At 35.7% G+C, this 25,964-nt stretch overlaps 3 protein-coding genes across 4 annotated transcripts; 1 reads left to right on the forward strand and 2 right to left on the reverse strand.

Annotated features, from left to right (window-relative positions):
* Positions 1-466: 466 nt before the first annotated feature.
* LOC128674874 (uncharacterized) lies at positions 467-9,379 on the reverse strand. Its single transcript, XM_053753854.2, has 10 exons — positions 9,146-9,379; positions 8,824-8,921; positions 8,218-8,403; positions 7,090-7,204; positions 6,761-6,833; positions 5,945-6,092; positions 5,466-5,601; positions 4,706-4,858; positions 4,234-4,394; positions 467-3,748 (listed from the first exon to the last, which is right to left on the reverse strand). Exons 1-10 carry the CDS (start codon positions 9,233-9,235, stop codon positions 3,565-3,567), a joined length of 1,344 nt encoding a protein of 447 aa, XP_053609829.1. The 5' UTR covers positions 9,236-9,379; the 3' UTR covers positions 467-3,564.
* A 560-nt stretch (positions 9,380-9,939) lies between these two features.
* Positions 9,940-17,043, forward strand: LOC128675012 (uncharacterized). Of its 2 annotated transcripts, none has more exons than XM_053754060.2 (14): positions 9,940-10,083; positions 10,328-10,393; positions 10,762-10,854; positions 10,944-11,017; positions 11,452-11,576; positions 12,210-12,404; positions 12,604-12,724; positions 13,090-13,144; positions 14,057-14,168; positions 14,485-14,623; positions 15,007-15,132; positions 15,365-15,522; positions 15,920-16,059; positions 16,655-17,043. In XM_053754060.2, the coding sequence occupies exons 1-14, from the start codon at positions 10,002-10,004 to the stop codon at positions 16,930-16,932; spliced, it is 1,764 nt and encodes a 587-aa protein (XP_053610035.1). In that variant the 5' UTR covers positions 9,940-10,001; the 3' UTR covers positions 16,933-17,043. The 2 variants fall into 2 exon arrangements, with proteins under 2 accessions (XP_053610035.1, XP_053610036.1); XM_053754061.2 differs by having other exon boundaries at positions 16,674-16,878.
* A 555-nt stretch (positions 17,044-17,598) lies between these two features.
* On the reverse strand, positions 17,599-25,918 carry LOC128674959 (uncharacterized). Its single transcript, XM_053753984.2, has 14 exons — positions 25,782-25,918; positions 25,391-25,444; positions 24,722-24,829; positions 24,481-24,554; positions 24,010-24,134; positions 23,374-23,568; positions 22,947-23,067; positions 22,098-22,158; positions 21,569-21,680; positions 20,911-21,049; positions 19,832-19,957; positions 19,379-19,536; positions 18,375-18,514; positions 17,599-18,083 (listed from the first exon to the last, which is right to left on the reverse strand). The coding sequence occupies exons 1-14, from the start codon at positions 25,852-25,854 to the stop codon at positions 17,914-17,916; spliced, it is 1,656 nt and encodes a 551-aa protein (XP_053609959.1). The 5' UTR covers positions 25,855-25,918; the 3' UTR covers positions 17,599-17,913.
* Between the last annotated feature and the right edge of the window lie 46 nt (positions 25,919-25,964).

Consider the following 25,964-nt stretch of genomic DNA (forward strand, 5'->3'; position numbering starts at 1 on the left):
GGAATTAGTAGGTATAGGTATTCTGACCTGCTAATTCCATGATATCACCACAGGCAACACTATTTTATTATTTATTTACTTTACGAGGCGAAATAAATTCCCATTCACAGGAAGGGTTGTCACCTTTCTTTTGGTAGAAAATAGTAGCTATTTCAAAAAACTGCGAAAAATATAGTATATGTATTAAAAAAAAAATAAACAAAAAATAGCTAAAATATAACATAGCATCTTTGCATTAGTTACAATTTTACTACCTAAGCTATTATATTTCTATAACATATAGTACTATCAATATTTTAGTATGTTACTAAATATAGCATATTTAGTAACAAACTAAAAAATATTGTACGACACTATATGATATAATACGGGTGACAACCTTACTCGCAGGGTGACGTCTTAGTTTAGGACAAATTTGGACAGGCATTGAACAGGATAATATATAAGGATGAAATAAAAACCTCAGTTCAGCAATTTAATAAATATATTATAAGTAGTTTTAAAATACAACAGTCTCAAAAAGATAGGATTCACAACCAATGTAAATATCTCCAAAGGGGTGAATTTCACGAGCGTTTTGAACGCCGCCGTGGGCTGTCATTAGTGTTTATTAAATTGTACCATACACAGTAATCATTTTAATTATCCTATTTTGTAAATAAGTAAAGTACTGGTAGGTACAATGTTAATTTTATAAATGTTAAATTTTAAAAAAATCTTTATTAAAAACAGTATTGCGACACAAATGAAACTCTACACGCCGCGTTCAGACAGTCGTGAAATTCATCCAAAGGTAAAAAATATTGCTTCATGTTATAGTATGTAGTCATAATTTTAAAATTATTTGTGTCAATTTTAAAATTTGTGCATAAATTATAAGGCACATTGAATAATGATCATAAGTCATTTATTTTGCATAAATCCTATAATATTTATATTTATAATATAATTGAAACAAGGTTGTAAACCTTTTTGGTAGCATACTGAATCCGTATTCAGCACGTTTGGGTAAGGATTGTACGTATACGTACACGCGTATGCGATGAAGCCAGCCATAACAATAACCACTCGCCGCATTCCTAAGAAAACGTGTTGCATACGCGTTGGGTCTGCACCAGCCTTTCATGTCAGTTTTCTCGAAAATTATACCTCCTGCGACCTCCCAAGTCAAGCTAGCTAATACTAAAACTCGTATTCACTTCACATTAAACACAAAATCATACTAACCAAAGAATCAATTAAATTTTATACTAAATAAAAAATGTTTCAAACAAGTTTCGAAGCTACCTTACCTACAAACTAAAATCTCTGAACACATTTACGGTCTAAACAACGTGACTCGAGATTTGACTTTCCCACACTTGATCGGCGGCCTTGTTAATGGCGAAACTGCTAGCGTTGTCAATGCAGTCAGGGTTGTCACAAAATAAGATAATGTATCTGTATTAATTAATTTTATTTTCCAAAAAAATATAGCCCTTGATTTGATTATAGCTCCCAACGTGCCATATGGAGAGTTGGAAGTATTCCGTCCACCCTCTCCGGTCCCCTCGGCCCCCCTGCGACTGTAGGAACCATAGATTTAGAAGGGTAGGAACCAAGTAAATACGTTGGTCGGCTGTGCTATTATCGTCAAAATTTAATTGAAGTAGGTAAAGTCTACATTTGATTGAGAATAGGCGCTACTTCACAATAAATGGTCAGATAACGGGTCACGGGTACCTTTATATCTATAAAGGTTTCGATTAGATGCTATGGTAACAAATATACCCAAAAATCAACTGCGGGAAATGTCAAAAATAAGTTAAAAAAAATTTAAGTTAAAAATATATTTTTCTTCTTAAACTCAGACAATTAGGTTTTGAAGGAAAAATGTTGTTGATTGATGTACATTAGTGTTGGTATCTTGACTGAAAAGAAAAAATATGTACAGTTACCCTATTCGGAATCTCTATGCCGCGACGAATATGCAATAATGAGTACTTTTCATGTTAATTGCAGATTCGCCCTTATTGTGATGGCATAAAGATTCATCCTGGGTAATTGGTATTTGTGCTTAGCATGTATATATATATAAATGATGCAATCGGAAGAAATACTCTGTATAAAAAGATTTGATAAACATAATGTTGCTTGCAACATGAACACCTATTGGCTAAACAATTTTTGTCCTTAAAATAATGCTATTTTTATTTAGAATTAAAATACAAAATGTAATAAAGTAAATATAAATACATAACAAACGCATTACCTCCGAAGATATTGCTTTGTTTATTACATATTTACTTTGAGAGATATCTAGAATGTTGTAATAATCAAAGTTATCGATTTAATCGATAAACTTATACAACGTGAACCTATTTTGAAGTAAATACGATTAAAAACCAATTAAATAGAATATAAAAATCAATATTTATTTTCACAAAAGACAACTAAAACTAAACTAACACACAACAAAAATAATATACTTATAAAAAGAAAATAAAAAGTACAAAGTCAAAATATATAAAAAATATATCAACAACAGTCTACTTAGGCACGTGATTTTTAGTCATAATTTACAAAATTTTGTCTATAAGTTTGCGGTAGCTTATTTAATCGCACCCTATGAAGTATAAAAATGTATATGTATATCTAAACATAACAAACCTTTAGTGTTTTTGAGATATAGTATTTATAAATATCAGTTCAAAAATATCGATACTAATAATACGTATACCTATTATGCTCCGAACAGACATAGGCAGGAAAAAGATTGATTGATTGATTAGATAGAGCGAGAAGTTCGAGTGTAGAAAGAGAAATAGGTAATAGATAGTGCCAACGAAAACGCGCGACACGTCACTAGCGTTTGGCAGTGTTCGGGTTGTAATTAAGTATGAAGATTTATAAAAAGGGCAATTTTTCCTTTGACAGAGCGGTGAACAAAATCTTTCTGATAATTTCCCGGCCTATCTTATACAAAGCGGCATATTGGGCGTTATAAAACCGAGTACACGTTGAGTGACAAAATGTATTTCAAATGACGTGTTTCTTCTCGTGTATTTCTAATGCATTTATTATTATTCTATTTGTGAACTGATTCATTTCTATGGATAGATATAGATATATATTCTATGGATAATCAATGAATTAAATAGTGGCAATTACAAAAAGTTCTTGTTTTTCTTGATTTCAGATTTTCATGAAACTTTTCGCGTCGTGCAGTAAAAGTTCTTAAGTGATCGCAAATGATATTCTCAAGTAATGGAACATAGGTGTTCCCCCGTCTCCCCCCGTGCCCTGACTCCTGCTCTCGGGAAAATTTAATGTGGGCCACCGAAAAAGGGCACGAAACGTTTCTGAGATTAGCTAACATCTAAAATTGTCGGAGAGTGAAGAAAAGAAGCAGAAAGAAACAGGGAAGCCGTCGCGCAAAAAAGAAGAATGGTATTAGGAACCGTTCCTAGGTGTACCATCAGGCCATCCAAACTTTGAAGATTCCTGCTTTAAAATTGATTTAAAAGATTCCACCCGAATATACATTCTGGATTTAAAAATAAAAGCTTGTAAATTGTCTATGTATCAGTGTTTAGCGTTCATGATGTCCCAGAGCGGCAGTTCCTGCAGCGCGACGTGCAGCTCGTGCTGGAGCTGAGCCGCGAGCGCGGGCGCGGCGTGCGCGTGCGCCGCGCCGCGTGTCCACGCTCGCACCAGCGCGCTCAGCCCCGACAGCGGGCCCAGACCCGTCACGTGCAAGTCCACCGACCTTGGATTATGGAAATACAGGGTGTTACAAATCACCTACTTATGGAGGTGCAAGATTGGGTAGATCCTCTTTCGTGAAGTGAAATGTGCCGAAGTTTTTCTATGTCGACGGAGTTTATTGAGCCAATGTTCAAATTTGTATTATCTAGTTTAGATACTACAACCTCGTTCCCCAAACAAACTTTGAACCCCCTTTTTACCCCCTTAGTGGATGAATTTTAAAAATTCCTTTCTAAGTGCACCCCTAGACCACATAAGGAACCTACGTGCTAAATTTGAAGTTTCTAGACCCAGCGGTTTAGACTGTGCGTCAATAGGTCAGTCAGTCATTCAGTGTCTTCTTTTATATATATAGATCTCAGTATCTCAAAACGTCAGTGTTGTTGTGAGGTCACTCTTCATGTTGAGATAGTTGGTGAGTGTCATAGGGACCAGTCAATTTTTGGCTGTATAAAATGCCTGATGATAATGGTACGTGTCACTCACCCCATGCTATCTACCCGTAGATCTGAGAGCTGCGCGTAGGGCTCCCAGCGCGCGAGCCCCACGCTCAGCGCCAGGTGCACGGAGCAGTCCAGCAGCGCCGCCGCCAGCCGCCCGGAGCAACTCACGCCCATCGCCTTGATGCGGTATTCGTCGTAACCAACCTACACGATATACATATACATACTCATGTCATGCCCACATTGCCCACCTATACGAAATACATATTATATATATATGTCCTAGTATATATAGATCAAAAAAGAAAAAAATTACCCGGTGTTTGAAATTAATTTCCATTCAAATTCTAACTTAATAATTTTTGCGGGGGGAACGGTTATACGCATGAGCAATATGGCGTACACATATAAAATCAAATCTGTAACTACAACAACACACACGTAAAAACTTACAAAGATTTGTATTTTTGCTTGTAAAGAATATATTCTTTACAGTTGACAATACCTCAACATACCTGCAAGTCCTTTATCCTGAGGGTGGCACGGAAGCTGGTCTTGAGGGGGTCGGGGGAGGAGGCGCTGACGTCACTGATCCGGTTCACGGTCGCCAGGTTCTTCACCCAGCCCGTGTCCGTCTCGAACTTGCCTACGTATGATATTGATCCTATCTGGAAAAAAAATTAATAACAAATAATATCACCCAAAGGTCTACACTACTGGCCAACGCGCCACGGGTGCAACATACCCAGAACCGCAGACAAATATTTGACAAAAGAAAGAAATATTTGCACAAAACATGGGTACATATAAATTGGTGTTAAAAGAAAAAGCTTAAACCTATATGTTTTGCCGACTATGGGTATACTACAATAAATAAATGAGGAGCATGCTTTCTCTTTCTCTCATCTAATTCCTATGTTTTCGTCTCCACACGGTGGTCGGCATCCCTAGTTGTAACACATATCATCCTTGACGGCATCAAGCACTTTTAGCCTGGATTTGTCCCTTAGGCGAAAGCGGCATAGCGAGATATTTGTTTCTTAGTAATTTGCCTTTGTACGAAAGATTATTTCTTTCTTTCCTTCCATACCAGCGCAGACGAGATCATGAGCAGATAGAGAGACATACATATGTCTGACAATAATGATTAAACTACCTAGTTTAGTCGGCATACCTATCCCGACAAACGTGCGGAGTGGAGACGAAAAAGTAGGAAAGCTGACCTGAGGTAGAAATCGGGGCAACGCTCAGAGATATGTATATAAAGAGACATACCTTATGCATAAAGGTGGCATGTAGCGGGGGCAGCTCCAACACTTCGCGACAGTTCTGCAGGAGAGTCCGTCTCATGTTGATCAACACCATATCGATTATTTTATTTCCATTTTGCGCCAGACTCTCCGCCATTGTACTATAACGATACCGTATATGGATTAATCATTTCTTTTACTTTAAGGAAAACCTACAGTAATTATGTAACATTATAAAAATTGGATTAAATAAAACGTTAGCAATAACAGGTATTCGCTATTAATGACTAAGTAGCTTAAAACATATTTACAAAAGTGCTATATTGTACAATGCATATGTGGTGCGTGGTTCCCGCCCTAAAATAGGATTTCGTAGGAAGCGACTAAGGTACATAAAGCAAAATTTATCAATATCATTTTTACGTTATAAATTTGTTTAATTGTCCCTAATAAAGTTAAATAAAATATAGATTTAAATAAAATATAGATTTAAATAAAACTTACTTATAAGCCTCTAATAGGCTGGGGTTGGAACACATGAGTTCAGAAACGCTGGTAGCTTGCATAAGAACTATTTTCAGATGTTTCTCTAATTTCTCCCTAAGCAATGCGTACAGTGGTAATGATATGGCGGCTGTGAGCGGGAGGTCATCTGACAAAGAAAGGAAATAACGATTAAAACTATTTTATTCATATAAAAGTTAGTGAACGCTTATTTTAGTTTAAAAAATCTTTTATCTATAACCATAATTCTAATATTTGACTTTTACTTTATTTGGTTCTTTATCTAATATTCGTTTAGGTTGACCAGAGGCGGAGGATCGCGGACATCAATGTGACACCAGTTAGCTGGCGCGACTTACGTATATAAAAACTAGCTTATACCCGCGGTTTCGTCCGCGTGAATTTACCACGAGAATCGTGCTATTTCCTGGAATGAAAACTAGGATGTGTCCTACTCCGTACTTTTAGCTATATATATATGACAACTTTCAAGAACATTGGGCGAGTAGATCAAGGGATAACAAACAAATTTACTATGACATTTCTAGTATTAGTTAGAATTAGTAAGTACAAAAGTAGTTTAGAAATTTGCACTTAGACATTTGTGAGTAGTTCACGACAAAATGCATCAATTACAATGCTGTGTCGTTATGAAAGATAAGCGACAAGCGAAAGTTAGTCTTGAACTAAATAAGTAACTGCAGTTCTGAAGGTCGAATTCCGTATCAACTAGTTTTTTACAGCATTGCTGGGACACTATGTTATATTTCACTGTTTTATTATCAGCCTATTGATGTGCCAGATAATTTGACTCACCTATATGTTTAGCTAATTGTTCAGTGGTAGCAAATTCATATCCGCCACCTTTCTGTGGGGAAGGCCATGACAACTGAAAAAAATATCATATTTTATGTTATAATGGTAGGTAAACTTTCTCGCATGATAGCGACCAACACTGTTTAATTGAGTTTCTTTCGGCATTTTTTGATAGCAGTGGTCGTTCCAAAATGCCAGTAGTTTGCAGCTTCAGTAAATATTATTTAACTTAGAAAAAAAAATGCCTGTGAAGGTATAATCTCTGAACAAACGCAATACACAACAAAACGCCTTGACTTGAATATCGACTTTTGAAATATGGATCTCACCTTTACAATAACTTCATCGTGCACAAACTGTATCCCGGGGTTGATGAAGGAGTACGCATCGTCTTGTAGTACCAGCCCCACTTCCACATCTGCAGTCATGTTTGACAACGATATTCTAAAATTCATAAATATTACCCAAACGTCAAGGCCACTCGATTTATAATAATAATGGTAAGCCCTTCTGGCATGATAGGGACCAACACTGTTCAAATGAGTTTCTTTCGGCATTTCTTCTCAGCAGTGGTCGTTCAGAAATGCCAGTAGTTTGTAGCTTGTGAGAAATAACTATTTAATATAAAAATTAACGTGAAAAAGTGCCTGTGAAGGTCTAATTTCTGAATAAATTTGAATTTAATAGGTTACTTCTAGATTTCAAGATTGATACTTTTATATTATAAAAAGCGCTGTCGCGTCTATCTGTATGAATGCGTTGAACTTAATAACTATTGAACGATTTTTGAATATTTTCACCAATAGATAGTGTGATCCCTGAGAATGGTTTAGACAATTTATTATGGTTTACCAAGCGAGCTCGGGACGGGCAGCTAGTTTTTTATACAACAACAAGGTGAAATCCGAACTCGTCTGGTGCTTGCGCTTCATCTCCAACCAAGAAATTATAATAATGAATTTTCCACAGGAACAGTTCTTTTTTCTGGGATAAATACCATATGATTTTCTCCATATGAAATTTTACCAAAATATGCTTGAGTCTGGGCAATATTATTTTTGAAGTAATTATGATAACATGATAAAATGAATGTCTACTTATTCAATCATAATTCTTACCGATTTATCCAAGAGTTAAGATAGACCTGTCCGAAAATATGTATTTAAAAAAAATAATGACTAAAACTGAAAATTTATGATGAAAGTTAACATATAAACCAACAAAATATGTTTTTATATATTCTGTCAACTGTGAATATAGCAACACTGTATTTTTATTAAATCAGCTAAGCGAGCTAAAAAATAAATAAATAAAGTTGATATGGTATCCTATAAGTACCACTTTGTCTCCTCTTCCTTTGTCAATTTGTCTAAATGTACCTTCCTAACATCTCTATTACCAATTATTATTTGTTGTGAAAAAGTTAATATGTAATACTAATAACATAAATTACTCACAGAACATGGCCCTCTGACATGACCGGAATGAGGTTATATAAGTTTTCATTGAACGCACTGTAGAGCCCTCTCACACTGACTTCCCCAAGGGAACATGTCAGTTTGAGCCCCATCGACTTTAGATCAAGGGAGAGGCTCTGAACATGGAATGTTGGTGGCTTCACTAGCTCCAGTCTTGTTAGATTTCTGAAATTATCATTTGGAATAAGAATAATTTATTTCAACTCATAAATACAAAATTTTATTAATATACTTTATATGGTAGTTCTTGGATAAGTTTTATGTAAGCATATATATGAAAAGTTAGTTATAAAGCATGTTTAATTTTGCTAAAGTTGCTCATGGAAATCTATATAGGAAAAATAATATTCTTAAGAAGTTACAAGTGCAAGACCAGCAAGACAACTTTAATAAGAAAATTCATAATAAGCATATAACTATGTGGTATTCCATGGGTATGGTAGGGACGTTATGGATGACTTTTTGTCTGTCTTTTTCTTTTATAGTTGTTATCAGTTTTTTTCAGTAGTTTTTGAGTAGCAGACTAGAAGGTACCTTTACCCTGGGAATGTCACATTATATGTTTGATGGTAGAACTCTTCTTACACTTGGGTGTTTTTGGCAAAGTAGGATGTGTCTTCCAGGGTGTCATGTTTATTCTGTTCACCATTTTTAGTTTGCTGGAGTAAAACATTAGTGAAACTCTGTAAATAAAATAAAATAATTTCATCTTCTGGAATAGATATAATTTAACTTTCTAATATAATAAAGTCATTTCAGTCACGGGTAAACAAAAACTTAGGCAAAAGCTATACAAGTAGGAAATGGTGGTGGAGATGATTGAGAATTTACTAAATATTGAATCATGTATCATGTAATGATATTAGAGTAAAAAGAAGAGTCAATAAATTTAGTAAATATTACCTACCCTTTTTATAACATCTTGGAGATTAGGCTGAACTCTCGTCAGAAGATTATCCAATTCTTGCCTAATATTAATGCTGTCGTCCTCAGACATTTTGCTACGCGCATTCCACTACTATTATTACGGCAGCGCAATTTATCAAGTTAAAATAAATGATTATAGTATGAATAAAAAATTATTGAAACATATTGAACGATGTTTCTAAAGAAATTGTAAAACGTTGTGATTGTGATAAGATATTGTCAATGTCATGTTGACAATGTGATGATGTGATGTCACCTATTAGACATGACAGCATTTTGTTTTTCTGAAGCAAAGATTTTTTGCTACTCCGCCAGCTTCAGTCAACACTGCAAATTAAGTTATGTTCCCAGCCCAATATTATTGTAACGATAATAGTTAATATTTCTACTTGTCAATTTGCAATAATTGGGTAGGTTATAGGGTGGGTCTAGCCCATCAGCGCAAGAGTGTAATCAAGGCGAACTAAAAGTACCCCAAATATGCTTTTTGTTAGGTATATTGGCCAGTATCGGCCCGTCCCGTTTACGTTCGGGTTAAATATAATAATACACCTAAACCTTCCTGAGGAACCACACTATCTATTTGTGAAAATCGCATGAAATTCTGCGCCGTGTCATTCGTTAATCGTATGAAAATTATTAGTTAACATTTCGGGTATAACTTATGCATGTAATCGTGAATTGAATTGTAATCGTGTTACACAATAAAAAAAATAATAAGTTTCTCAAGCCTTGCTGAAAATTAATAAGATTAACTTTTACTGCATTATTTAACTTTCCTTATCTAAAGATAAGGAAAAAGAAACTTTTGATTGAGTTCGTCCCATAATGTCAATATGTGGGCGTGTATGTTTTATTTAATTGTTTGTTCTTCTATCATTGAAATACCAGCATATCAGAGTCGATCTCTATCAAACTGTGAGTCAAAGAATTTTTAGCCAAAATATAGTTAAAATTTAGCTTCAATTTTAGTTTATAATTCAGCCGAAACTTTCGACCCGTCGGAACTAATTTTTAAGTGTTAAAAAAGTTAATTATTTGTAAAAAAAATATTTTTAGGCAAAAAATCACGAAGTTTTTTCCATAGTTCCGGTCAGACACTAAATGAAGAACATTCCCTTACTTATTGATAGAATATTAATAGCTAAATTTTATTGTACAGCTATAAAGAGTGAAAGAAATGTGCAAAGTTCCAAGAAGCGATTACTGGCGCGATCTCTATCCTCACGTAAGTTGTCTTCTCTATGTAAAATAATGACGTCAAAGTTTTTAGAGTCATAGGAATGATTCGTTCGATGGCGACCTTGTTAAAGGCGAAACAGGCATTAGCGTCGACAATGCAGTCAGGGTTGTCACAAAATATGAAAGGCGTGATACGTATTAATGTTTTTGTTTTACATATCGCACATGCTTTTTAACTAATTTCGATAATAATGTGATATTGTGTCTGTATTAATACATTTTATTTTCTAAGCCGTGAGATGTAATGGAGCGTTGAGAACTCTCATTTCTTCCACGATAGCTCTACGTGGAGTCATTTGAATTGAAACTCGACTGTAGTAACCAACAAATTTTTATTTATAATTTTTGTTAAAGGCGTCAAGAAAAAAAAGTTAAGAGAAAAAAAGGAGGACTGCTGGCTCACACTCAACGCCAAACAGCATTTCAAAACGATGGAAGCATTGGAAAGTAAGCTACTTCCATTATATGACTGTTTGTTGTGTAGTAAAACTGATGCCGGAAATTTATTTATACCTACTTATATTTCAATTGAACAGAACAGTTCGAGAAAGCCCGGAGTGAATATGACGAACAACAGTTCTACGATAAATATGACGAGGAAATTCTAGGTGTAAGTTTACAATCATTTGCTTATCAAAAAACCAGTAGGGCTACCATGAAACATAAAACACGTAGCGTCACGACATTGCGTCCACGTTTCGTTCGTTACACGATGCGTACACGATATCGGTAAAAGAGACAGCATGTAGACGTTAATAACGTGATACGTGTTTGAAGGTATGTTTCGTGGTCGGCCTTCGGTGGATTCAACCTTTTAACCAATGGACCAACGATTATGCCGGCTACACACTACCACTGAACTCGATGCCAGCCGACGCGAATTAATGAACTTATACAAACTATGGAATTAGTTTGTATTAGAGCTTTTATTTATAACAATGAAGAACTGGCAATGTACCTATGCTGAATCAGGTAAAATTCGGCAAACTGTTTCGCAATAATGTAATGGTATTATAACTAGACAAATATATTTGATTTTCCCAGACGCTTCTAGCCGACAATGGCGCCACCGACCGCGAAACACAGAAGCATGCAAACCTGAAGCGTCTAATTCCTTCAGGTCTCAATCTTGGAGGGCAGTCTATGATTAGGATGACTGATTCAATCATGTTGGTATTATACATCCTACTAATATTATAAATACTAAATTTTGTGAGGATGTATGTATGTGTGTATGTTTGTTACTCTTTCACGCAAAATCTACTGGACGGATTATTATTAAATTTGGTACACTGGTAAATTATAACTTGGAATAACACATCGGGTACTTTATAACCCGATATACCCACGGGAGCGAAGCCAGGAGCCGCAGGTGGTTTATTATATAACAAGCGGCTCGTCCCAGCTTTGCTTGGATATAACCACAAATTTTGATATTAGTAAAACCACAATCAATTATACATATAAACTTTTCTCAGGAATCACAATATCTATTAGTAAAAATACAAAAATCCGTGTAGTAGTTTTTGAGTTTATCATGTACATAGAGACAGACTGGGGTACTTATTGATATAATATTAAGTATAGGTCATACAATATTTAAAGAGTATCAAGTCAAGACGAACCTAGCGAATCGCGAGAGCTTGACACTTCCCTACCTTTTCAAAAATTTAAGAATTCAAATATTTTTTGTAAGTACCTTCATAGCTTCGGTATCGGTAGCTATCGATAATGCTAAAATGCCCAAATTTTCACTATATATCTCCATTTATCATATTACAATTTATTATTTGAATCCTCAGGTTCTTCCATAGAATGAAACTCCGCAACGACACAGTGTTCCGCGTCAACTACCTGAGCAGCAATTTCACCAACATGGTGTTGACTGGCCGGCTGGCTCTCAACGACCTGCACTTGATCGGCTCTTACGAACGAGTTCAAACAACGCGCGACTCGCCATCGACGCTCTTCTATACGCCGTCTTACGGGGAAGTAGAGTAAGATTTTATCAAATTTTATGTTCTTCAAGTTTTCACAACGTGATTGGATGACCTTGCGTCACAGACAGAGCGTCGGAGCCCAATGTCCGCTTTCTTATTTTTTCGACTCCACTTGGCGCTTTCGTTGGCATTTCTAGTTGTCAGACCAGACCTTGGCACGAATATTATCCCTGATAGATATCGGTGTAACTTACAGATTCCTGCTTCGAAACGTGATATACAAAATGGAGGGTAGGTACAGACTGCAAAAAGATAGATTGTTCGTGGAGGTGATCATTTCCGAATTATATATACCCTACGATGGAATACTTATGACGGTAAATATACCTTTTATATACCACTTCTATCTTGAATAGGTATATATAAAAAATCACCAATTTCCACTATTGTAACTTTTGAGTAACAGAGTTCTATCTCAACTCAATATTATTATTATCACCACATTATTTCCCTACGTCCCAAAAAGCCTCATGTTCACAAAATACCCAACAATTTTCAACAGACAGCATGTTTGTCTGTCCGTTCGTAGTCTCTACATACGAACATGATGAAACTATAAGGATTCCGTTTTCATATTCGGCTACAGAACCATGAAAAGCTTGCAATTTTTAAATTGTATATAGATCACTAATTTAAATTATTGAGTGCATGTGTACTAGATACTTATAACTTGCATCCTCAGTACAGGAATGTCAATTCTACATCAGAGGCGACGACTCTACAAACAAAACATATCTGTAAGTATTAACTACTTTCCCAACCTCTTTTTATAACATTGTAGATCTCCATTGTAAGGCAGATATTAGGAGGGCCCATTACCGAAGAGAGAGATAAGTGTAGAGGAAGCGAGTGAGATTCGTCAGGATCGTGGCAAATCTCTGTCTACCCCCATGGGAAACGAGTGGGTAATCCGACGGTAAGCAAACACCGCAGTCCACGGACACCAGCAACTAGATAAGAGCCACCGATAAGGCCACCATGTTTACCTTAATGTGTACATATGGTCTTTGTTTAATAAAGATATTAAAAACAAACAATTGGTTATGCTGTGGGTACTTTTGATTCCCTTCTCTTCAACTGAGGTACCACCGGCACAATACAGACACACGGCGCATCTAGGTCACTAGGCTAAACGGATCTTATCTTACATAAGGTTAATGTGAGATGTAAAAAAAATGGTTGAAACATAGTTCGCAAAATCAACAAACAAACATTACGTTTGTCTGCGTGGTAGCTTTTTCTTCCTTGTTGGGTCTCGCTACTTGTAGGTATTTTAAGTAGATACCATAGGTAAATAGTTTAAAAGAAATAAATAAAGAATTGACGACCTCGGCGGCGCAGTCGCAAGGTTCTTGCCACTGAACCGAGAGTTCCTGGGTTCGATCCCCGGTCGGGTCATGATGGAAAATGATCTTTTTCTGATTGGCCCGGGTCTTGGATGTTTATCTATATATGTATTTGTTATAAAATATAGTATCCATAACACAAGTCTCGAACTTACTTTGGGGCTAGCTCAATCTGTGTGATTTGTCCTAATATAAAAATAAAAAAAAAATAAAAATATTTTGAATTTTGAATAGAAAAAAACGAGGTAAATTTGTTAGTAACCATATGAAGTGGTTTTTGTAATTATTTTTTGTATTTCACAGCCGATTTTTTGGACAGAATTAAATCGGATTTAGACTTATGGCTGAAGGACTTTTTCAACGAATTCCTTTTGAACAACCCGCCGATAACAGTCCCTTCGCAAGAAGCATTTCAGTGAGTTTTTATTTATTTTTATTACAAGTAGTGATAATAATTTTATTTACATCTAGCTGCGTCTGGGATTTTGCTCTCGTGGGAACACTATTACCGAATACCGTGTAAAGTGGAGAAGAAACAGTAGAAAAGCGAACCCTGCACTCCAACGCTTAGCGACTGAAGAACAAACGCTTGCAACACGAGGGAAACGTTTCAGATGTGATTGTGTGATAATGTGACGTTGATGTTAATAATAACTGTGGGATGGGTATGAAAATAAACGTATTACGCAATCATAACATTACCATAACAAAGCAATAATGTATGTTTTCAGAAAGTACGACAAGGAGAGGGTTTTAACGCTGAACAGATATGTGGACGAGGTCCTCGGTCACCTGACCACCCGTCTTGAGGAGTTGGGCGATCAAAACGTTAAATTGCCAAACTTTTCCATCTACACTTTTACTGGCTGCGTATGTTTTGAAAACTAGCTCTTAAATCAAATCCTAATTTTAACCGATGTCCAAAAAGGATGAGGTTATTTATGTTTGATTGTATATTTTGTATGTACCTACTTATGTTCAACAATTTCCTATACATCCATTCAAGTAGTAGGTAGCACACTTTTGATAATAATTCTAGTAATCTTCTGAGCTGGAGATAGCATAATAGGTTATTAGGAATAAGCCTTAAATAAGCTTGTCTAAAATGATGAAGTTTCAGAAGCTGTTTGGATTTTTTACACTAACACTAATGCAACAGTTCACGTATAAACATTTGTTTTCCTCGTGATGCGAGTAGTCTGATGTTAATTATAACTTATATAATATATAACCTTAACCCTGTATGGTTGCAGATTCTAAAATTGAGTGACGGTACGTTGTCTGGTCTCGATACCATGTACCGCCGCTCTATGGCGACCAACAACATAGATAATGACGTCCGGCAGGTCGATGCTCTTGTATCATTCAGCAACCTCAAGGTATAAACAAATATAGAAGTCGTGTTTTGTCTTTCTGATAATCACTACTACTTCTATCCACTATCTCTACCGTCACATACTGGTTCAACCATCTGTATCCACAGGATACCTACGTTTCTTTCATCTGTTACAACTTCATGTTTTAAGAGATGATCGTAATTTAAATTAAACTGCCAATCACCACTACCGCCTAACCGATTTTGAACAGAACTGTCAAATAAATAAATTCTAGGTGCGGTACACTTATGAGGTGCAAACGATGACGGGTGTGCCGCCTCTGCACGGCAGCCTCATATTGACAGCCGACGAGCTGACAGCCCTCATGAGCTTGCATCTGGTGAAGAACCCGCTTTTTGTAGATTTGAAATTCGCCTTTTTAATGCAATTGAAGTAAGTATTAGGTACAATATGCAATATTTCTCCTTCTCCCAACTGAGCGTTTACCCATATTCTTCCTCAGCTGTAAATCATTTATGATACGCATTCAAAAATTTTCATTCATTGGACTGGTTTCATAACCCACAAACCCACATACATACATAACCCACAATTACATTCACAATCGTTGGAATTCCATAACAGACTATTTTTTGACGGATAAGCAACAACAGCATTCCCAAAGGTCAGGCTGCCGGCGGTCTGTCTAAAATAATTGCTGAATCTTAAAAGGTTTATTTTTTTCACGCTGATTATAAGCATCATAACCGCGATTGAAACCGGGAAAACGCAAGGATGAATAAATAAATAAATACTTGAGTAATCATACGAGATTTTATATATGATTTAGACCAGAATCCTTGACCGTGGAAGGCTCCGTTGCAGGAGTGATAGCGAACTTCAAGCATCTCCTGGAGTTGCACGTCATAGCACTCATGACGAACTCCATGGTTGACCAGGTCAAGGCTTTGAAGTCGCTGGTTGAATGTGGTGAGTTATTCATTGAACTTTATCTACTGAGTGACTCTTTGAAACAAAAACTGATTATTATAAAACAGCACTGTACAAATAGTAACGGGTAATATTTAAAGCAAATTGGTCTCCGCTCAGAATATGTTATTACATGAGCCACGACGCTGGTCTTCTACAGCAGAGGTACAAAGGAATGTGCCTGTCAATAAATTATATTTTTTTGCTAATACAAATCGGATTCTCCGACTTGAGATGGATGAAAAACACCAGAGACAGGGATACATGGAGAGAGTGTGGGGAGGACTTTGCCCAGCAGTGGGACATGTAATAGCTATTAAAAATGAGTATGAATGACAAAGTATGTAATTGCATTGAGATCTACAACATTTATTTTTTGGGACTTTTCATTCTTTTATTTTACTTACTCTATGAAAATAAAGTTATTTTTTGGAGGAAAAAAACAATTTGTTACTTTTAAAAGGAATTTTATTCTTGGAAGAATGGATTGGAAATTAGGAATTTTATTCCTAATTAGTGAGTGTCCTTTTTTCTTTTCTCACAGTTCTAATCATCGACGAAAAAGATAATAAGCTTTATATAAATTATTTCACAGTACCTACACTTTTATCCAGGGCATCAAATGAAAACGGCAAAAGTGACACTGAACATCATACAAAGCAGAAAGAATTAGTGGCGAATACAGACACAACTAACAGAAAGAAGCCAGCAAAACGTGTCCCACTCTCATCATCAGACGAGTCGAGTATTGTTGGTTTAGGGACCACTTCTGAAGATGAGGTACATGATTTAAAAGTACTTTCTTCAGATGCTAATTCAGATGATTTGGTTAGTAATACAGGTGACAGTAGTAGGTCTGTGGATGAAAACTGATGTAACTCTGATGCCACTGATACACTGAAATTATGATTTTAATCGTGTACAAATTGTGTCATTATTTATTTACGGGCCTAAATTGTGTATTTTAATAAAAACTAATTGAAATCGGTGGTGTTGTTCTTTGTCTATAAGGTAATCCTTTTTCGGATAGGACATTTATAATAATACGTTTACTATTCGACACTTCTCCAATTATTGTATAAATATTATTATTATATAACATGAGGTTACACGTCTTAGTACCCGACTAGCAGTTGATCACCCGAGGATGCGAGATGTTACGATATTTCTAAATATTCGACGAGGGAAATATTCGCGCTCCAGATATCGCCACGATGATTATGTAGCACAAAAACAATATACATTGCGTATGTAACGACGTAAAAAACTCGGAACTTTTCTTCAGTAGAAAATATATTGATCTCGACTTTGACTTTCTATATGCACTGGATTTTCACATGGAGTGTTTTCAAAATATCATGATATAATTATATACCTTACATGACATTATTATAAAATTTATTTGTGCTATGGAATATACGTGATACTTGTACGAGTTCAATAGGTACAGATAGATGTTATAAAATACCGCATTAACCATAAAATGTTTGTGACCTGGTTGATGACTGTGCTTGTAGTTTAGTATATAATGAAACAAAATTCAGGTTTCCATTTTTTATTTTTTTATTGATAAATGATTTGTTATATACACATTCGAGACTACCTTTCGACCGCAGCTGCATCGCTTAGATATAATCTTATCTTACGGAATTACTAACATAATATTTCAATAATTAATCTCGTTTTTAAAAGGATCTTTATAATCAACTGAAGCAAACATCATATACTTTATTTATTAGATTTTGAAGCAACACAGAGGTAACAAGTGACCTCTACCAAGGTACCTGCGTGAAAATAAACGTAGTACGAAAGTTGGCGATAGGATCACGAGTCTTTGACACTTTCAATGCTTTATTATGTCGATTTATGCGGTTTAAGCTTAATGGCCACTGTATTTTGTTTCACTGCAATTTTTGAAGTCGTGTCAACATCATCTTTCTCTTCGTTCTGAAGTCTGTTCTTGTCGTCGTTCTTCTCCGTTTCTTCTGCTTCTGCAACTGGCAGCCTTGGAAAGAGAGTAGGTACTACGAAACAGATAGAAAATGATTCGTATTAATGACGGTAGTTAGAACAAAAGTAAGTTATGGTAAGACATTGTAAATACGGATTTTATAAAGATGCGACAGACAGAGAAAATCGAGCGAAGCGCAGCTAGCAAATAATTCAACCAAGCAATGATTACAAAGCACTGATTATGCCATTTTTATCATAAGTGCAATAACTAATGCCATAGACTAGAACTTAGTTTTTGCATTTAAGCAAGGCAGAATTGAAACTGAATGGTAGGTAGTTTCAAATTATCGTCAATAACTCACCACATTCCACCAACGATTTTAGACCCTTCACTTGGTCGATCATGGTGTTAGTCATGATGGCTACTATATGCAATTCCAGGAGATGCTTGAAGTTTGCTATTACTCCTGCCACGGAGCCTTCCACGGTCAGGGATTCTGGTCTAAAACATTCATATTTTCTGATCAGATATTTTATGATTTTAAATTGTTACCTTTTTATCGAAGAGTGTTATGTAGTTTGCTACTCCATGTATTATATATACGACTAGCTGATGCCTGCGAATTCGTTCGCGTGGCCGAACAATTTTTGGTAAGGAGTCCAAATTATTAGAGAAATCGGCGTCATTTCAATATTTCCTATAGTTTAGCTGTACCATCATTGTTCTCCATCAGGTGTTCCAGTTTTCAAAATAATTTATACCCTATATGTTCCCAGGCTTAATAGCTATATAACAAAAAAGTTTCATTCAAATCCGTCCAGTAGTTCCGAAGATTAGCGTGTACAGACAGACATACAGACAGATTTTTTTCAAATCTGTCTGTATGTCTGTCTGTTGTTGTCTCTGTTGCTGTGACTTTATCGCCTAATTTTATTATTATTAAATATTAAATTTATTCAATGTACAGAATTTTTTTTCTACTATTTTATTATATGTATATTGATGATGTAAAATCGTAATACAGGGCTTATCTGTGGGGTTTATTGTTGTGCCTAAGTTGTGATAGTTATACTCTCACTCATCAGCCATTTCCTACTGCTAGGGCATGAGCGTTAAGTGTGGATGAATATTTTGGCGCATGATCTACCAGGCGGGCCTAGTGATAATTGGCGGGAGTTAATGAAATGCAAATATAGTCAGGAACAACGGCTTAGCGTATCTTCCAAAGCACGGAGGAGCTAGAGAAATACTTTAAGGTCATCTATGCAATTATCGATCATTAGGAAAGTGGCTTGACTGCCATTATTGCAGGCCGAACGCGCGATCCACTCCGCCATGGAGCTCCTCAATGGTCATAGAACTTACTTAATTTGCTGTAAGAAGTCCATTTTCATGTCGACGAAAGGCGGATCCTTCACCAGATGCAGACGCATGATGGCAGTGAGCTCGTCTGCTGTCAGGATGAGGCTGCCGTATAGAGGTGGAGCGCCCGTCGTCATTTTAACCTCGTAACTGTATCGTACCTAAAATTGTACGAGAAATTGTCTGCGTGCTCCGACAATGCGGATGAAGGTGGTTTTTTTTTATCGCTGCGCAACAGATTTTATGAAAATAATGTTTTGCAATTAATTGGCTAGACTTCACTGTTTTACACACTACCGGATAAATCAGACCAGATTTTTAAAATCTATTAATTACCGCGATATATAAGTTACGTATAACTAGAATTCCAGGTAAATATTGTGCTCTTCGCCCTTCGGGGTTTAAGAATTAAAGTATCCACAGTTCACAAAATGGATATCCTACAATACTGATTACCTTGAGACTGCTGAACGATACAAGAGCATCGACTTCTCGTACGTCTTTTTCCACCTTGTTGGTCGCCATAGAGCGGCGGTACATAGTTTCGAGACCCGTCAGAGTGCCGTCAGTCATGTCTAATATCTACAATCAAAATCACGAAATACTTTAAAGAACAAATTGCGCTCATTTTCCATTTATAGATAAATTGATACATGTATACAATAACAATTCTCCGTAGCTTACTGACAATGTACGTAAAGCCAAAATTAATGGGCGAGGAAAGTTATAAATTGACAGGTAGATTCTTTGAGGAGTTTACGGGGTGCTCTCATAGAGAGAATTAGTAGATATTGAAATAAGAACAGGAAAATGCGGAATTTTTACGTGTGTACGATCAGAAGCCAGAAATAAATATCTGCTCAATAACAACGTTACTTGTGTTTGTATTTCTGCCTCAGTGTTTCAGATATCTCCTTCTGAATCGTCAAGATAAGTAAGTCATTCTAAAAATCCTATATACTATTTCAGATTTAGCTCTTATAATGAACGATACATTAAAATCAGAAATAGAATTTCTGACAAAGACATTTTAAATCTCAATTAAATCTAAAAATCCTATATACTATTTAATCTAAAAATCCTATATACTATTTCAGATTTAGCTCTTATAATGAACGATACATTAAAATCAGAAATAGAATTTCTGACAAAGACATTTTAAATCTCAATTAAGCCATTGTTTTTTTATAGCATACTAGCTGCGCCCCGGGGCTTCACTCCCGTGGGAATTTCGGAATAAAACGTGCCCTATGTGTTATTCCAAGTTATATTCTACCCGTGTACCAAATTTCATAACAATCTGTCCAATAAATTTTGCGTGAATGAGTAACAAACATACATACATACATCCTCCCAAACTTTAGCATTTATAATATTAGTAGGAAGTGTCAGTAAAAAGATGATGCGTTGCTTTATGCAATCCCCGCAGTCCATTGACACTTACAACCCAAATAAAGTACAAGGAGATGCTTTTTGAAACAGCGAGTTTGGTAGTTACAAAGTGATTCAATAGCTGTTAAATAAGACATACGTACAAAGCCAAAGAAAGCGTAAATGGAGAAATTCGGTAATTTGACACTCTCATCGTCCAGTTCCTCCAGACGGTCGGTCACCTGACCGATGACCTCGTCCACATATCTGTTCAGAGTTATAATCCTCTCCTTGTCGTACTTCCTGAAACATAGGCACATTATTGATAAGCTGTTTGATTGAAATAAGGATCTTCTATGTTATCTTCCATAGTGGTCGATTACGGTATGAAAGAAACAATTTATTCAAGCTCCTTTGCTCCTGTGCTCCGACCTTTGGTCCCGATTTCCACACATTGGCCCATCCTCCTCATCCTTCCATAAGTTAGTGTCCTATCAAAAATTATGATGGCTGTTTACAATCGTCTGATTTTAAATCCACAAGTACATATGTCTAGATAATATAATACTTATTATATGTATTAATTACCCACATTTTCGTGTGCTTCTATTATATCGACAACAAACATCAAAGCCGGATGTGACTCTTATAATAGACTAGCGATCCGTCGCGTCTTTGCTTGGGTGAATACGTAATAAATCAAACCTTCCTCAGGAATCAATCTATTCGAAATTACCGCATAAAAATCTGAGTTTATCGCGAACAGACAGATAGACGCGGCAGAGGACTTTACAATATGTAAGCAAAGACATGCAAACTCACTGAAACGCTTCTTGCGAAGGGACTGTTATCGGCGGGTGATTCAAAAGAAATTCGTTGAAAAAGTCCTTCAGCCATAAGTCTAAATCCGTTTTCATTCTATTCAAAAAATCGGCTGTGGAGAACACAAATGTCATAGAGTTGAGTACCTTGAAATAGATTTTTGAAAGTTTTTTCTCGTTATACTGGAATTTATATTAGAAAATGCAACTCAAATGGTCATATTCAGATATAACCGTTTATGTCGCATATTTTACGATTTCACAAAGGAATCAAAATCTATAGGATTAATCATGAAATTTGACAAGTAAAAATCTCAAAATCTTTAATTCAGTACAAAAAAATAAAAAGTCAAAGTTAGTTAATTTTGGAATTATTTAATTTAAAAAAGAATTAAAATTTAACCCGTCAGTGAGCGACCCTCTTTGATGTTGGGGAATGCTGATATTACATATCAGCTGTCAAGGCTTTTTCGCCTCCCCAAATGCATGATAAGAATGTTTGAATGTCGTCGCTGTAGAGAAGTACTTACAGATATGTTTTGGCTGAAGACTCTTCATCTCTTTTTCCTTAGACGAATTGCCTTTTCTGTACTAAAATATAAAAGTAACAAGTAAATGAATTAGTCAGATGCCTTTAGGCGACTTGAATAAACAAGTGTTAGCAGACACCGGTAGTATTTATACTTTCTTTCTGATATAAATAAAGAAAATATAATATATAATAAATTATAATATAGGTATAAAATATACCGAATAGGTACATAATAAAGAAAATGTAAATGTTAGCGATTTTGCTAATAATTCAGATTTGAATGAATGAATGAAGACTTATTTAAAAGTCAACAAACACAATAACAATACCGATCAAATTGGATTTGATCTCAGAATATAGAATTTATATAGGTACTGAACAGTAAACAATTTTTTTAATGATACTTCCAGTAACACGGGTACTGGGTAACCTTTGAACAATAGTCAAATTTTAGCAGTAGTGAAACTAATAAGATTTCCAATGAAATTTATGGCAAAAATTACAAAAGTTTTTGTTTCGTAGAAATGGGCCGATTCTCTCTCGTTGAACTAATAGGAAATTTTAAGTTCTAAAATTCGATATTAATAACAATTAAAAAACATTCAACTTTTATATTTTTTATAGAATAATAGACACAAAACCGTCTCGAACTATAAAGGGCGAAAAAACGGCTGCTAATATCTCTATATTCTTTCAGGGTGTCTATTTGTTCTATTTCTTCTAGAGCATTATTGTAAAAAAACTTGCTAGTGTTAAAATCATCAACAGTTCCATGATGGAACTACTGATCATTTTAATCACTCCTAATAATAATGGAACTAAAGTTAGTTTCGTCCTGTATAATTACCATCATAAGTATTCCATCGTACGGTACGTATAATTCTGACAGGATCATCTCCAGAAATAATCTATCTCTTTGCAATCTGTATCTACCCTCCATTTTGTATACGACGTTCCGCAGAAGGAATCTGTAATTTTTTTATATTTTTCAATAAGAGTGTTTCTGTCTATGTGTCACACATATAGTGTCCATGGAGTACCACATAGCACAGCTTGATCTTCAGAATAATCTATCGAACACACAGACATTGAAGACTACTTTTATATTATGTTATAAATGGCGTTCGAAAATATTTGAGACACTTTTCAAAATATGATACGAGGACGGGTATGATTTCTGTAGACAAATTCTAGACAAATCACTTAAATACTAGGAAATTATAGGAAATTTTGATTAAATTATGCCATATTTTACGCAAAGTATAGCCTCTTACTCGACTTCTCCATAAGAAGGTGTGTAGAAGAGAGTCGATGGCGCCGTTGGCGTTGTTTGAACTCGTTCGTAAGAGCCGATCAAGTGCAGGTCGTTGAGAGCCAGCCGGCCAGTCAACACCATGTTGGTGAAATTGCTGCTCAGGTAGTTGACGCGGAACACTGTGTCGTTGCGGAGTTTCATTCTATGGAAAAACCTGTTGAATAATGAAATTAAAAAGTGTAAAACTCCAACTGTAATCTTATGAGTGTTTAATTAATTATAACGATAAATTGATGAAGCTTGTGTTGGTGAAAATTAGGTGGTAAAATGTTTTTTTCATTGATTCCCATATTATTCTACTACTGAACCTCCTTCAGACTGAGCAATCACACCAGTGTTAAATTGACGAAATACATTTCTCAGCCTCCAGACAATTTTTTATTTATTCTGATTAACATGCTGGACACTGGTAAATTCTACTGCATCTCAATAGAAGATCATATAGACACGCGATAAGATTGACTATTCAGACTCATGATTTATCGGCACACAAGTTGGCTATTCTGGAACGTAAGATTTCTGAGTTTTCTATAATTTTGTGGAGTACCTAAGTACCGTATATGTTTTAGCGGAATATCCTAGAAACGATAATTACATGAGAGAATCTGCCATCCTCAGCATAGAGAATCCTCCAAGATTGAGTCCCGAAGGAATCAGGCGTCTCTGGTTCCCATGTTTCTGTGTTTCGCGGTGGGTGCCGCCGTGGTCAGACAGCAGTGTCTATTAAAAAAAAAAGTTATTTAGATCCAAATTAGAAGGAAGAAAACATTGTTAATATTCCCTTCACTACTCCTTAATACAAAACAAGCCGCCTGAAGTATTATAATATTAGAAGTATTATTAGAGCACAGTTGATAGATATCTAGCGGCCCGTCTTGGCTTCGCTCAGGGAAAAACCAAATTAAACTTAGGAATCACTATTATTGAAAACTGTACAAAAATTCGTGACTTCTTTTTATAATAGGTGGAGTTTTGGTTATTCTGAAAATCATATTTGGGAGAAGCTAAGTCCAGTCCGAACTTCTTGTGGCATTGATGATGAAATGTATCGACATATTGAACTTACGCCGAGTATTTCCTCGTCATATTTGTCGTAGTACTGTGCTTCATCATATTCTCTCCGGACTTGTTCGAACGGTTCTGTGTAAACAAAATTACGCAATTAGCTGGGCACTGTTAGGAAATTACGTCACTCCCGCAGGTCCTTTGAATACTCGAATACTATTTACCACTTCTACAGCACCAGCTACAGTTACAGCTTCAGTTTTATCATCCATACGCGGCAAAATTTATTATATATTACTTACTTTCCAACGCCTCCATAGTTTCGAAATGCTCTTTGGCGTTGAGTGTTAGCCAGCAAGATGAGTTTTCGCCGTCTGTTCCCGTTTTAAGCTTCCTTTTTCCCTTGGCACCTGGAAAAAAAATAGGTGAATTTTTGTATACTGTTAAACAGGGAACTGGCCCAACTGAAAGAAAAAACTGAAGGAAAACAGTGACCGGCCGGACCAATGGCCTGGACACCTGCAACACTAGGGATGCCACGCACGCGCTGTTGATAGTCGTGTCTCTGGTATCGTGGTCACCTCGTACGTCATCCACAGGAGCATATGGACTTTTTGCTATTCATCTTCATGTAATATAGGAACGAAGGAGGTTCTTGTCGGTGGAGTTCCCCTTCCATTGTTCTCTCCCTATAGCCAATTCCTTCAATTCTTGAAACGCCAACATTTCTTTTATTTGATTTTTTCTTTTTTGTTATTATGATAAACGAGCTGGGTCCTTGGACTTCTAAATAACAGTGAACATTGCATCAAAATCGTTGCGTTGTTTAAAAAAGCTTAGAAACGGACAGAGTCTGTCTGCTGTCTGTTTGTCCATATGTATGCTTATCTTTAAAACTACGCATCGGATATTGATGCGGGTTTTTTAATAGATAGAGTAATTCATTAGGAAGGTTTAGATTTCATACTCACCAATATGTCGAGGCCGCGGAAGTTTTCTCTTATTGTCATTATTAGACTTAACCTCTGTAAAAAAAGTACGTGGTTACAGTGATTATCGATGGCTTTAGAATATATATTCATTTTAGATACCTATATTTTGAGAACGTTAGAACTATCTAAGTATCTCATATAATTCGTTTGTTACTCTCAAGCGACCAGACTGCGCTATAGCATTATGTTAAAGTGTTACCGTAGCAAAATCTCTTCAGCTTAGTGAGCATTTTCTGTTGACGTAAAAAAATAATCGAAGATATGAAACATCAGTTGTGGAAATCTCACCGGAGTGATAGGTACCACACGAACGGAGTCGCGGATATTTGCTTGAAAATAAGCTTTTCGTAAGAAAATAAACATAACTCACGTTGTGATTGATTTTGACTTGGAACTTGTAATACATAAAAACATAAAATTAAATAAAAAATGCATGCCCACATATTGACATTATATGAAAAACTTAAATACTAGTTTCATATTAATTCTTATCTATGAAGTTAAATTACTTTATAGTCAAAATTATTAATTTTCAGCATCGTCTGAAAATGTT

This window comes from Plodia interpunctella, chromosome 13, assembly GCF_027563975.2.
Source record: "Plodia interpunctella isolate USDA-ARS_2022_Savannah chromosome 13, ilPloInte3.2, whole genome shotgun sequence".
NCBI classification, from domain to species: Eukaryota; Metazoa; Arthropoda; class Insecta; order Lepidoptera; family Pyralidae; genus Plodia; species Plodia interpunctella.